This window comes from Mytilus galloprovincialis, chromosome 2 (assembly GCF_965363235.1).
Source record: "Mytilus galloprovincialis chromosome 2, xbMytGall1.hap1.1, whole genome shotgun sequence".
NCBI lineage: Eukaryota > Metazoa > Mollusca > Bivalvia > Mytilida > Mytilidae > Mytilus > Mytilus galloprovincialis.
Genome location: NC_134839.1, coordinates 28,670,278 through 28,684,368, shown reverse-complemented (window position 1 = coordinate 28,684,368; position 14,091 = coordinate 28,670,278). Strand labels below are relative to the sequence as shown.

At 32.7% G+C, this 14,091-nt stretch overlaps 1 protein-coding gene across 5 annotated transcripts in view; it reads right to left on the bottom strand.

Annotated features, from left to right (window-relative positions):
* LOC143063313 (diacylglycerol kinase beta-like) overlaps positions 1 to 14,091 on the bottom strand; it is a 155,931-nt gene that overhangs the window by 49,892 nt on the left and 91,948 nt on the right. For all 5 annotated transcript variants that reach the window (XM_076235377.1, XM_076235375.1, XM_076235379.1 and 2 more), the window contains exons 15-20: positions 11,443 to 11,520; positions 9,540 to 9,625; positions 4,531 to 4,605; positions 2,710 to 2,795; positions 1,565 to 1,654; positions 774 to 940 (exon numbers count right to left, since the gene is read on the bottom strand). In XM_076235377.1, the coding sequence (XP_076091492.1) occupies positions 774 to 940; positions 1,565 to 1,654; positions 2,710 to 2,795; positions 4,531 to 4,605; positions 9,540 to 9,625; positions 11,443 to 11,520 (582 nt within the window). The remainder of the gene's footprint in view (positions 1 to 773; positions 941 to 1,564; positions 1,655 to 2,709; positions 2,796 to 4,530; positions 4,606 to 9,539; positions 9,626 to 11,442; positions 11,521 to 14,091) is intronic.

Genomic DNA, 14,091 nt, shown 5'->3' with positions numbered 1-14,091 from the left:
AGGGGGAATGTGTCAATGAGACACAGATGATGCCCCACTTGCATATAACATTATAAAGGGACATAACTCAAGAACTGTAATAGTGATGCTACCAAAATGTGTACTTGATCTGAGTTTTGTGGTAATAAGCATTGTTTATAAGTTCATAACTTTTTGTTGAGGCAAACTATAGTTAGAAAAAGGAAACAAATATTTAAGCAATTTTTCCATTTGTAAAGGGGCATAACTATAGAACGGTAAAAGTGATGCCACAAAAATTCAATTGTTATCTGTGTTTTGTGGTAATTAGCATTGTGCATTAGTTTCATAAAATTTGGTTTAAGCAAATTAAAGTTACAGAACAGAAACAAATTTTGGTACACACGTACAGATGGACAAGGGTAAAAAACGAAACCAAAAACACCCATACTCCACACTAACAAACAACATGTACTGATTTCGTGTCATGGAATGATAACGAAAAAAAAACGTGACAAAAATGTTCAACTTGGATGTCATGTGTAAAATGATGAAAGTGTTCAGGAAACAGGAAGTTGTTGAGGGATGGATCTGAAAACGCATCACACAGTATAGCAGACTTATATAAACCCTGAAACCCAATTTCATAAATCCTTGCAAGGTAGTTCCTGAGAAAAATGCAATGACAATATTCATGGGACGGACAGAGGGACGGACAGAGGGACGGGCGGATGGATGGAGGGATGGATTGGATGGACAGATGAATAGACAAAGGAGAAATAATTATTGATAATGTTATAAGGTATAGGACTTACAACTCCAATGGAGAAATAATTATTGATAATGTTATAAGGTATAGGATCCCCTTCCTCCTCTTCGCCTTCCTCTGGTTTACTGAAATCAATCTTCCATCTATCCATCATTATTGGTAAGCTATGTGATACACGGAATAAAATCTTGTTCAAACTCTCTCCTTCATAACCTAAAAAAAGAACCTAATTATTAATAAACTTGGGATGCACAGAATTTTTTTAGCCGTGTTTGATAGAAATCGACCATATGCAAGTGCACAAATACATGGACACTAAAAAGACATTGATTGATATATGAACATTCAAATATAATTTAATTTTGGATGTAACACGTCTTCTGATTGGCTGACGTTATTTTGTTATCAGCCCATAGACATAATTTAGTCATGTGACCGTGACGTCATCAACGTTTTTGCACGGTTTTCTACGGTTTAAAATGGAATTTAGAATTAAATTATAAGAAATGACTGTAATATTTTTTTCTGTCTATTCGAAATAACATAAAAAAATTGGTGCACACTGTTAAATAACCCGCAACCCGCTACACGTGTTATTCAGTGTGCACCAAATTTTTTATGTTATTTCTTCAGACAGAAAAATATTACAGTCATTCCTTAAACAAAATAAAAGAATTTTGGTCTGTTTTGTGGTGGCAAAAACAACACAATTTTCAAACAGAAAAAAATAGTTTAACAGATGTATTGTTATTCATAACTCATTTAGCACAATTTTCAGCTATGTGTTAATTTAGTCAAAATGTATCAGAAATGAGCTATTTAATTGTAACTACTTACCACCACCCCAACGTAAACACCTGGCTAAATCATTTCCTGTCCCTAAGGGTAATACGGCTACTGCAGGTCTCTCTGTGTAATTCATCTTATCTGTAATATATATTCATATGTAAAAGTTTATAAAGTTCACAATTTAGTATTGTATGAATATTGGATCAGGATTTAAAGATCCAGGGCCCCTTTTCTTATAATCAAAATAGAATGTGATTTGTACTGAACATTCATTGTTTACTATAGCAGTATTTTTCCTCAGAGACATATTTGTGAAAAAGTTTTTTTTTTTCTTCTCTGAACAAAATGAAGCTTTAACACATTCAGGTTTTATACTCCTATATTAAGTATAAGAACATAAACATTATGAAAGAAGTTTTTAAATGGTTTATTGCTTGAAATAATACCAAGTAAAAAAATGTATATCAACAAAGACACAGCTCTAGAAAAAAATACAAGTAAAGGTATGTTTTCTATCACCTAAAGTATTAAAACATTTTCTATTTATTTTCTCATTCATTTTTTCAACACATATATTTGCCAGAGCACTTGCAATCTAACCCTGCTGCATGTATATTTGCCTGATTTCAGACATTCTAACCTGCTCAAAATTTGTTGCCAGTCTAAATTCTGAAATTTTCTCTCTATTTCTCACCACTGGTCATGGATAGCATGTATATAATGTTATGATCAATTCACTATATTTTGTGTTGTATCAAAAAGTTAATGATAAGCCTTGGAAGATTTAGATATCTAGTTAGTAACATAGGGTTTTTATTTCATTTTATGCAATTTTTACCCCAAAATTGAGTCAAATCTTTAGCTGTCTGTCTTGAAATAGATTAATACTTGGCTAGACCTTGGGGTTAATAAAGGTCTTATATGGTGTGTATAATTTTTCATTAATTACAAATTTATGTTGATCTTCAGATGTCTATTTTTAAGTCCTGTACGTTGATGTTATCCAACTGTCTATGTTGAAATTATTTACAACTTGTCCAGACACTAATCTTGCCATACTGTAAATTCACAAATTTTTGCATGCATTTATCTTTTAAATTATTTAAATTATTAGAATTATAACCCTGTCACATATTTTCCCAATTTTAAAAACATGGCAATAATTTCTGAATTTACAGTACTATAAATATTACCCATGGCATCTATGAGCCATCCCACAGTACCGTCTCCACCACAGGCTAATATTCTGGCTCCTGGCACGTCATGAAAAAATTGTAAACTGGAAAATCAAATATAACATAAGATCAAGTTTAAAATTTTGAAAGTATTAATTACAATGATATCATAATATAAGTTCCTGTCTGAAAGTGGTGACAATCAATTGTTGATGTACTGTATACCTACTTTCAAATATATGGTTACAATTGCAACACAATAAGTTTTAACTAATTCAATGCAAATCATAATACCCGGTAATCTCTGAATATGCTGAAGAGGAGTAAGACAACTTCATAATGTAATGTCCTTTTTATGATTCTGAGATTACTATGTTCCATGCCAAACATTATCAGTCATGGACTGCCATTTTTGTCGAGCCTTCGACTTTAGTCGAAAAAGCGAGACTTAGTGATCCTACATTCCGTCGTCGTCGGCGTTGTCCACAAATATTCACTCTGTGGTTAAAGTTTTTGAAATTTTAATAACTTTCTTAAAATATCCTCGGTTGGTACCAAACTTGGACAGAAGCTTGTTTATGATCATAAGATAGTATACAGAAGTAAATTTTGTAAAAATAAAATTCCTTTTTTTCCGTGTTTTACTTACAAATGGACTTAGTTTTTCTACCGGAAAATATTACATTCACTCTGTGGTTAAGGTTTTTAGAATTTTAATAACTTTCTTAAACTATCCTCGGTTGGTACCAAACTTGGACAGAAGCTTATTTATGTTCATAAGATAGTATCCAGAAGTAAATTTTGTAAAACAAATAAATCCATTTTTCCGAATTTAACTTTTTAATGGACTTAGATTTTCTGCCAGGAAACAACACATTCACTCTGTGGTTTAACTTTTTAAAATTTTAATAACTTTCTTATACTATTTTGGATTTGTACCAAACTTGGACAGAAGCTTGTTTATGATCAAAAGCTAGTATCAGGAAGGAAATTTTGTAAATGACTAAATCTATATTTTCATATTTTACTTTTAAATGGACTTAGATTTGCTGCCAGGAAACAACACATTCACTCTGTGGTTAAACTTTTTAAAATTTTAATAACTTTTTATACTATTTTGGATTTGTTCTTAACTTGGACAGACAGAAGCTTGTTTATGATCAAAAGCTAGTATCTAGAAGGAAATTTTGTTTTCTTCCAGTTAACATTACATTCAGTCTGCAGTTAAAGTTTTTAAACATTTATTAGATTCATAAACTATCCTGGATTTTTACAAAACTTGGACAGAAGCTTCTTACAATCAAAAGATAGTATCAACAGGAATATTTCATTGATTTATTTCCTCATTTTTGTTGAGCCTGCGATTAACAGAAAGAGTAGGCGAGACATTGGGTTCCGCGGAACCCTTACGAATTTTTTTTCTATCTGATGGTGCTGTGTTGGCCCCGGTTTAGAGACAGTTTCAAGCACAATGTGTGGGGTCATAGCTAAGAATTGTAATATAAATATTCATTATCTGAATTCAAATCATTCAAATTCATTAAATATCACTTCAGGAGACTTTATGTTGTTGAAGGTTGTGTAGTGACTTATAATTGTTGCTAACATCTACTTCATTTGTAAAGTTGTCTCATCAGCAATTATGCAACATCTATTTATTTTATATTTACAATTGCAATTTCTAATAACCATATGGCTTTAGAGGAAAAGCCTTTTGAAATGTTTTCCAGATGGATGACAAGAGGACAATGAAAACAGTGTCAGGAAAATAGCTTACATTTGGCAATTCATTTGTGGATGATAAGCTAAATAATATTACAGACTAAACAATCAAATTACCCCTGCATTGGTCCTCCTTTTAACATATCATACACCTGTCGTGGATTCAACAGATACTGAAATTTTCTCAATAACCTACAAAATACAATAAAATTATTAACACTTCGTCAGGGCCTTCCCATAAATGTTGGTTAAAGTGAGATGATAGGAATCAATTGGAAGGCATTGGTACTTAGTTTATAGTTTGAAATTATATGCATTGTGCACTGTCCTTCATAAAGTCTTTTCCCTACATTAATTCTCGGGGTACAAGTATGAAACAGACTGACATTTGTCAATTTAACATACAGGTTGTAACTAAATAAACCATTAAGAATACATATTAAGGTTGAAAGTCAAATTTTGTTATAAATTATTCTTTTCATAAACTTGTAATTTTAACTAACTGCTGTAAAAATTAATTCAATTCAATTCAAAGTTTTATTGCCATATAAATTTTACAGTTTGCGACACATAACAACAACAATAAAGGGCTAAGCTTTAGCGCATGATACGCCCGTTGCTCTTTTAACTTGTCTTTTATGCTTTAAATAAATTCATAAGATCAAGAAGAAATATATATACAAATCAAAAGGGATGTTACATTAATATATTCACCAAAGTTTCACAAGAGTGCACACGCTGAAATGTCTCGCCTTCTATACTAATCATTGATATTATGTTGATAGTCCTAAGTATAAAGCTAAGCTTTATTACAACTGTCACATAAACTTAACATTAACCAAGATAACTAAACAAAGACCAATGAACCTTGAATACAGCTAACAATGCATCTATACAACATATATAGTTGACCCATTACTGATAGTTTAAGAAAAATAGACCAAAACACAAAAACTTAACACTGTGCAATGAACCGTGAAAATGAGGTCACGGTCAAATAAAACCTGCGAGACTGACATAGAGATCATAAAATATTTCCATACACCAAATATAGTTGACCTATGGCATATAGTATTAGATAAAAAGACAAAAACTCAAAAACTTAACTTTGACCACTGAACCATGAAAATGAGGTCAAGGTCACATGACATCTGCCCGCTAGACATATATAGCTTACAATCATTCCATACAACAAATATAGTAGACCTATTGCATATAGTATGAGAAAAACAGACCAAAACACAAAAATTTAACTATAACCACTGAACCATGAAAATGAGGTCAAGGTCAGATGACACCTGCCAGTTGGACATGTACACCTTACAGTCCTTCCATAGACTGAATATGCTAGCCCTATTGCTTATAGTATCTGAGATATAGACTTGACCACCAAAACTTAACCTTGTTCACTGATCCATGAAATGAGGTCGAGGTAAAGTGAAAACTGTCCGACAGACATGAGGACCTTGCAAGGTACGCACATATCAAATATAGTTATCCTATTACTTATAATAAGAGAGAATTCAACATTACAAAAAAAAAGAACTTTTTTTCAAGTAGTCACTGAACCATGAAAATGAGGTCAAGGTTATTGGACATGTGACTGACGGAAACTTCGTAACATGAAGCATCTATATACAAAGTATGAAGCATCCAGGTCTTCCACCGTCTAAAATATAAAGCTTTTAAGAAGTGAGCTAACACCGCCGCCGCCGCCGGATCACTATCCCTAAATCGAGCTTTCTGCAACAAAAGTTGCAGGCTCGACAATAAAATCCCCCTTTTTTAAGTATAAAAATTCATTACTTAAGAAAACGTAAAATCTAAAATTTATAAAAATGGAAAGGGAGCTTATGTCAATAGATATAAACAATTTATCAAAGTTGCATAAAATTTTGTGAAAGTGTTATTGTCCCAAAATTGGAAAATCCCCCCTTTTTTAAGCATAAAAATTCATAACACGGAAATGTAAAATCTGAAATTTATAAAAATTGAAAGGGAGCTTACATCAATAGATATAAACAATTCACCAAAGTTTCATGGACATTGGTGAAAGCCTTTTTGAGTTATTGTCCTAAGTGTTGAAAATCCCCCTTTTTTTTATGAATAAAGCCCCATAAATCCAAAACTTAAAATCTGAAATTTATAAAAATTGAAAGGGAGCTTACATCAATAGATATAAACAATTCACCAAATTTTCATGGACATTGGTGAAAGCCTTTTTGAGTTATTGTCCGAAGTGTTGAAAATCCCCCTTTTTTTATGAATAAAGCCCCATAAATCCAAAACTTAAAATCTGAAATTTATAAAAATTGAAAGAGAGCTTACATCAATAGATATAAACAATTCACCAAAGTTTCATGGACATTGGTGAAAGCCTTTTGGAGTTATTGTCCGAAGTGTTGAAAATCCCCCCTTTTTTATGAATAAAGCCCCATAAATCCAAAACTTAAAATCTGAAATTAAAAAAAAAACGAAAGGGAGCTTACGTCAATAGATATAAACAATTCACTTAAGTTTCATGGAAATTGGTGAAAGTGTTTTTGAGTTATTGTCCGAAGTGTGGACGACGGACGGACGGACAGACGGACGGACAATGGTATACCATAATACGTCCCGTCTAAAAGACGACGGGCGTATAAAATCAAATAAAGACAATAACTAAGTAACTCAATATATATATACAAATTTAGGTAAATATTAAAGGGTCCCCTGTCCTCAGTTCCATTGACTTTTTTATAAAGGATCCTAGTTTATTCACTTGTGTTGGTGTTGATGGGTTAAGTATATACAGTGAAACCTGTCCAAACCCAACATTCACAGGACTTTGCTTTTTCTTCGGTTTTCACAGGTGTTGTAGAGGTAAAAGGAAGTAAACACCAAAATAATTTTGGCATTTACTGACAAGGGACAGTTGGTGACACAACAGACGAAAATTATTTTCATGTTGATTTAGATGTAAATGTTAAAACATAAGTAGACGAAGACAGATGTATTGTTACACTTTTTTTATAAATCTAATATTAACACCACTCCGTCAACGACGCTTCTCATTGTAAAAATGTATTAATTATTCAATGATGTCCGACGAGGAGCGATTGTGCTTTTTATGCCCCACCTACGATAGTAGAGGGGCATTATGTTTTCTGGTCTGTGCGTCCGTTCGTTCGTCCGTTCATCCGTCTGTCCCGCTTCAGGTTAAAGTTTTTGGTCAAGGTAGTTTTTGATGAAGTTGAAGTCCAATTGACTTCAAACTTGGTACACATGTTCCCTATGATATGATCTTTCTAATTTTAATGCCAAATTAGAGATTTTTTTCCGAATTTCACGGTCCACTGAACATAGAAAATGATAGTGCGAGTGGGGCATTCGTGTACTGAGGACACATTCTTGTTGTAATTATATTTTTATCCGTTAATTAATTCATTGACCAGTTCAAATTCCAAGTCACTGTCAAATGACAATTCCATAGTTGAATTGAGATCGTCATTTTCGATTATCTGTACACACAAGTTCTCGGACTAAACTGGCCACCCGCTGATTAAAACTTTGTAACAAGATGAGAGCAAAACAACTGCAGGGGTCCAGTTTATTCTCGGACTTTATCATTACTTAATAGCTAACGGAAGTTTGCAGGAACATCTGAATTATATAAATATGGCCTCTAAAAAGAATCCGCATCCTGTAAACATAATTCGAAAGTCATTGACTTTGTTGTGTTGCACAACTTCTTTATCCAGTGAAAGGCTTTAAACCTATTATTTAATTAAACAGTTTAGCTACTGAATGGCAGTTATGAATTTGTGACTGTAAATATTTGAGTAACGTGCATTAAATTGATGTATGGAAAAGTACATCCTTTCTTGTCCTTTTCGGCGATGGGGGCAGCTGACCAGTTTAACGTTTCTTCATAAAAAAAAATCATTTGACCACTGAATTAATGGACACAAACATGCTAATTAGTTTGTAACATCAACTCACTAGTAAACTTAACCTCAACTACCCTCAGAGATACTCTGTCATCCTGTGTTTGTTTTGATTGCTATCGATCCATTTTGACAGGTAATTTTTAAACACATATTTACTTCAAAAAGCATTTGGAATTCGGTATTGACAGGGTTCGTTTTTTTCAGGTTAGATTAACGTTAATTGATAGAGAAATTTTGTGGGAATTTGAAAATTGTTCGGTTTAAACTGAAATTCGGTTTTATCAGGGTTTCGGTTTACTCAGGTTTCACTGTATATAACTTTTTCATTGTCAGTGAGATTAGCATATGAATTGCTTTCTCTGTTAATGCAATTAAAATATGTTAATCTAATATTTGAATTGTGAGAACAATTTATTAAGAAATGTTTCTCATCATCTTCTACTTTGCATTTTTTGCAAAGTCTCTCTTTAATGATAAAAACAAGTAGAAAAATTAACTTTTGTGACTTAAAATAAATAATAATGATTTTGTAAAGCTTGACCTTGGTGAAACCATGCAATGCAGTGTATGCATACATGTATGAGAGGACTGCATGGGAGTTTTTCTTATTCCGTCCATTCATCAAAAACTTTCGGAATGGCTTGAGCAATTCTAATAAAATTGAGAATGGAAATGGGGAATGTGCCAAAGAGACAACCCGACCATAGAGCAGACAACAGCAGAAGGTCACCAACAGATCTTCAATGCAACGAGAATTCTCGCACCCAGAGGCGTCCTTCAACTGGCCCCTAAACAAATATATACTGGTTCAGTGATAATGAACACCATACTAAACTCCAAATTGTACACAAGAAACTAAAAGTTAAAATGAATGTTCATAATCCTGATTTTGGTTCCTAATGATCCATGCATATGATGACCTCTCATAGATGTCTGTTTTCACATCTCCTTTCTTTAACACAAAGATGCTTGTGTTTATAGGAGAGAATGAATTTATCTAATTTGTGATTAAGATTCCAAACTAGTTGATTGAAAGGGGGACAATTTAATTTGTAATTATATTAAAGGGGAACAACACACCATGTATTTTGTTGGATAATCATTTGTAAAAGAACACGACCTTGTTATCTGAATGTTTTAGGGCACCATTAAAGATTAGTTAATATTTCAAGAACAATCTAAAGGGGGATAACTTACTTAGCACCTTGTTTTCCGCCACTTTTTGGATTTAGAAAGATGAGCAATGGATGTGTGCCTGGTAATGGAGTGATTTGAAATGAACCCTGTAAAATAAAATAATAACAAGTCAAACTGCGAGCTACTGCTCACTGATGATACCCCCGCCGCAAGTGGATAATATTAATAGTGTAAAAATATGCAAGTGTTCGGTAAACAGGAAGTTGTCGAGCGATGAATCTGAAAACGCATCACACAGTAAAGCTGACTTATATAAATCCTGAAACCAAATTTCAGAAATCCTTGTATTGTAGTTCCTGAGAAAAATGTGACGAAAATTTACAACTTGGCTATCATGTGTAAAATCATACAAGTGTTCGGTAAACAGGAAGTTGTCGAGTGATGAATATTAATAGTGTAAAAATATGCAAGTGTTCGGTAAACAGGAAGTTGTCGAGCGATGAATCTGAAAACGCATCACACAGTAAAGCTGACTTATATAAATCCTGAAACCAAATTTCAGAAATCCTTGTATTGTAGTTCCTGAGAAAAATGTGACGAAAATTTACAACTTGGCTATCATGTGTAAAATCATACAAGTGTTCGGTAAACAGGAAGTTGTCGAGTGATGAATCTGAAAACGCATCACACGGTAAAGCTGACTTATATAAATCCTGAAACCAAATTTCAGAAATCCTTGTATTGTAGTTCCTGAGAAAAATGTGACGAAAATTTACAACTTGGCTATCATGTGTAAAATCATACAAGTGTTCGGTAAACAGGAAGTTGTCGAGTGATGAATCTGAAAACGCATCACACGGTAAAGCTGACTTATATAAATCCTGAAACCAAATTTCAGAAATCCTTGTATTGTAGTTCCTGAGAAAAATGTGACGAAAATTTTCAATTTGGCTATCATGTGTAAAATCATACAAGTGTTCGGTAAACAGGAAGTTGTCAAGTGATGAATCTGAAAACGCATCACACGGTATGGCTGACATATATAAATGTTGATACCAAATTACAGAAAGGGTGGATGTGTAGTTCCTGAGAAAAATGTGACGAAAGTTTTGTGGGACAGACTGACTGACTGACGGACGGACTGACGGACGGACGGACGGACGGACGGACGGACTGACAGACAGAGGTAAAACAGTATACCCCCCCTTTTTTAAAGCGGGGGTATAATTATCAATACACATTCTCTCATACAAATATAGTATATAAGAGCCTTGTTTATTGGTTGTTATACAACTATTGTATGCTAGAGCCTTGTTCATTGGTTGTTAGACAACTATGGAGATATGAGTCTTGATTATTGGTTATACTATTTTAACTATTGTATATATATTGTAAGAGCTTTGTCTATTTATTGTAAGGTCAGTCCCAAGTTAGGAACCTCTTCACTGGTTAAGAATCTTCCATCAATGTTTAGTCATTAGTGTTGATGTACAGTCATTATATTTAGATTAAAAGCTTCAATTTTGTATTGATACTTGGCTACCGTTTCATGATCTCTTTTTGCTGGGTGACTATCTCCATAATGTCTACTGTACACGATATCTCCTTTTATTCATATGTTTTGGAGGAATGGAACTAAGGTATATGCAAAATACCAAACTATTTTCAGTTGTTTTCATTAAGAATGGAAATATGATTAAGTCACACAAGTCTGGAAGAAAGGTAACTGATTGAACAATGTCAGAGGAGCAGACAAAATTTGTATATAAAATAGGTACTAAATTATCTCTGCCCCTCTCCCTTGCACTATAATTTCATAGTGATTTTGGCATATCTAAAAGTGTATAAAAATATAGTACCTTTTAAAAGCTTTATCTTAAATTGGTAATAATTATTTTACTAGACTGCACAAACTTGACCATTTTTATTGTACTTAAAGAAATGTTAACAATAAAATACTTACAGGGCCTTCAAATGTAGTTGAGTCTGTTCTTTGTAAACCTTTTTTGTTCCCTTTGACTTCTGAATTTCTCTGTCTTTCCTGTAACAGACAAAGGCCGGTTACTTCTACCAAGCACAATCACTAATGAAACAACTTCAATATACAGTTACACCAAACTCAAATTCAATCAAGCAGTTTCATCTAAAGAGTACAGATCTAATACATAAAAGTTTTCTGTATAGCTTTTGATAACATTTACTTGCAATGATTAATTGCAAAGAATAAATTGGATTTACAAATGAATGGTTTCTGCACTGTTTTGTATATTTCACCTTTAATCTTTTTCGTGATAATTTTTCATATTTTGCTACTTACTCAAGCGGCATACATGTGCTGTCGTCAATTTAAACATCAATGGCATCATAGGCACGATAGCATTAATCAGGTTATCAATTGTGAACCTCTAGGATGTGTCTCAACCACATCTGATCTCAGGTATGTCACCCTTCGGTGTTATTCAAAAGTGGGCACTACATTTTTAGGTTACAAAAAGTTATTACATTCATTCCTTATAATTCGATTTAATTTGAAATTCCATTTATAATGGGTTAATCAGGAAAAAAATTTTGACGGAGCTACAGTGACATCTATGACATGATAAACTAAAAACTTCCAGCCAATCAGAAGATGTGTTGCATCCAAGATTAAATTATTTTTTCACCTTAAAAATAACATCGCAATAATTCCTGAATTTACCGTAATATTGGTAAATGTAGGATAATTCAATCAAATAAAGTTTTCAACTGAGCAACGAACTGATAATGCCTGAAGTAGCGCTTACTAAAATTTTAATAAAACTGACAAGTCACAAGAAAAAACTGATCAGCACTTAAATAGTTTTAGCTGTAAAAATATTACATGTTATTATTTGATTAATTAAATTATAAAACATTTTTCTAAAATACAGAAGCTGTAAATTTAAGATTTGATTCATTATATTTAAATGTATGTGACCATTCAATTATTCATTAATAGCTACTAGACGGTAAAAGTTTTTAATAAATAATATGATGTCAATTTTTGACCCTTCATGTATTATAAAATAAGCGAGTTAAAAATTCAAAATTTGAACCAAGTTATGGTGATCCAAATGTTACTGAGCTGGGTTGCACCACATAAGAAGGTTATAACAGAGAAATCAACAAAGGATGCTGGGATAGATGTGATCCCAAGGTTAAATATAGCTAGGTCATACAGAACAAACTGTCATAATAATATATTTACCTCAAATAGATTAAAATTAAATCATTACAAATAGGACTTCATAAGTTTCTAGCCATGGGTTGGGCATTTATATTCATATTTAACCTCTCCTCAATGCTCAAGGTAAAATAATTGAATGTAAATGCCCAACCCATGGTTAAGGCAGCAACCATTTGATTTTCTGAGGGGGGGGGGGGGGGGCTATGTTTTTTTTTGGAAAAAAAAGTTTGTTTCCAGTTTTTGGAGAAAAAAATAATTTGTTTTTGATTCTGAGAAAAAAAAATTATTTATTTCACCCTCAGCTGCCACTATATGTAATGCTAAAATTGAAAGAAAAAAATTGTTTTCGACTTGTCGTGAAAAAAATAGATCGTTTTTCGCTGCAGGCGAAAAAAAAAATTTGTCCAGAAAAAAAACCGTAGCCCCCCCCAGAAAATCAAATGGTTGCTGCCTAAATGAAAACTAATCTACGACTGCCATGAATTATTTCTTAATCAAACTCACTTCAGGTAAATGTAGGTCAAGGCACATCACATATTTTTAAAATACTTTTACTGTATTTGAAGACTGCAGTAGTGAAATATTGATGATGTGTAATCATTGTTATCCAAATCATGGGCCTATAAAAATTTATTCAGTAATGGGTCTACCCGTACTGACAGAGATTCAAATTATGATGAACATACAAACAATAGATGACTCCACAGTAATGAGAATGAAGACAATGATTTTTGCACTCATACTTTTGTTATAGTTAATGACACACACCAACACATTTCAGTTTTCATTGATTTTACGTGGCACAGTTAAAGCTGAAGGAAGTTGTTTTAGATTTTGAAAAGTTTTCTCCAACTAGGAGAATTTAAGAAATATTTTTTTCCCCAGTGATTATAATTATAACAGCAAAGTATCATAAAATAGAAGGTGATCCCTAATCTAAATATCCCTTCCACTGAGCATTCCTGAAACCACAAACTCCATGGGTTCAAACAGGTGTATGTGTGGCATAAAACTTCTTGAGTGGAAGTTAAATAACTAATCTTTTTAAACTCTTCATACCATAAACATATATACAGCAATAGGCTTATTAAAATTATGGCTATATTCCTATTCCATGATCTTAGTATTAAAACAAAGCAGTTTTCACTTGCACTTATTTATCAAACTTCTGGGTAAAAAACTGACAGACAAGACTTTATTTTCTTAAGGCTAAACACACACAAAAACATCATGCATTGAATATGGTAGTCGTCTGACAAGGGAGATTACTGTGACTAACAAATCCAATCTGAAAATTCCATGCTTGAAAGAAAATACAAATATATAATTTTGGCTTAAGCTTTGGTATACTTGTTCTATAACTGAAGTGACAATGGAGTTAAATTAACATAAACTGTCCTATTTAAA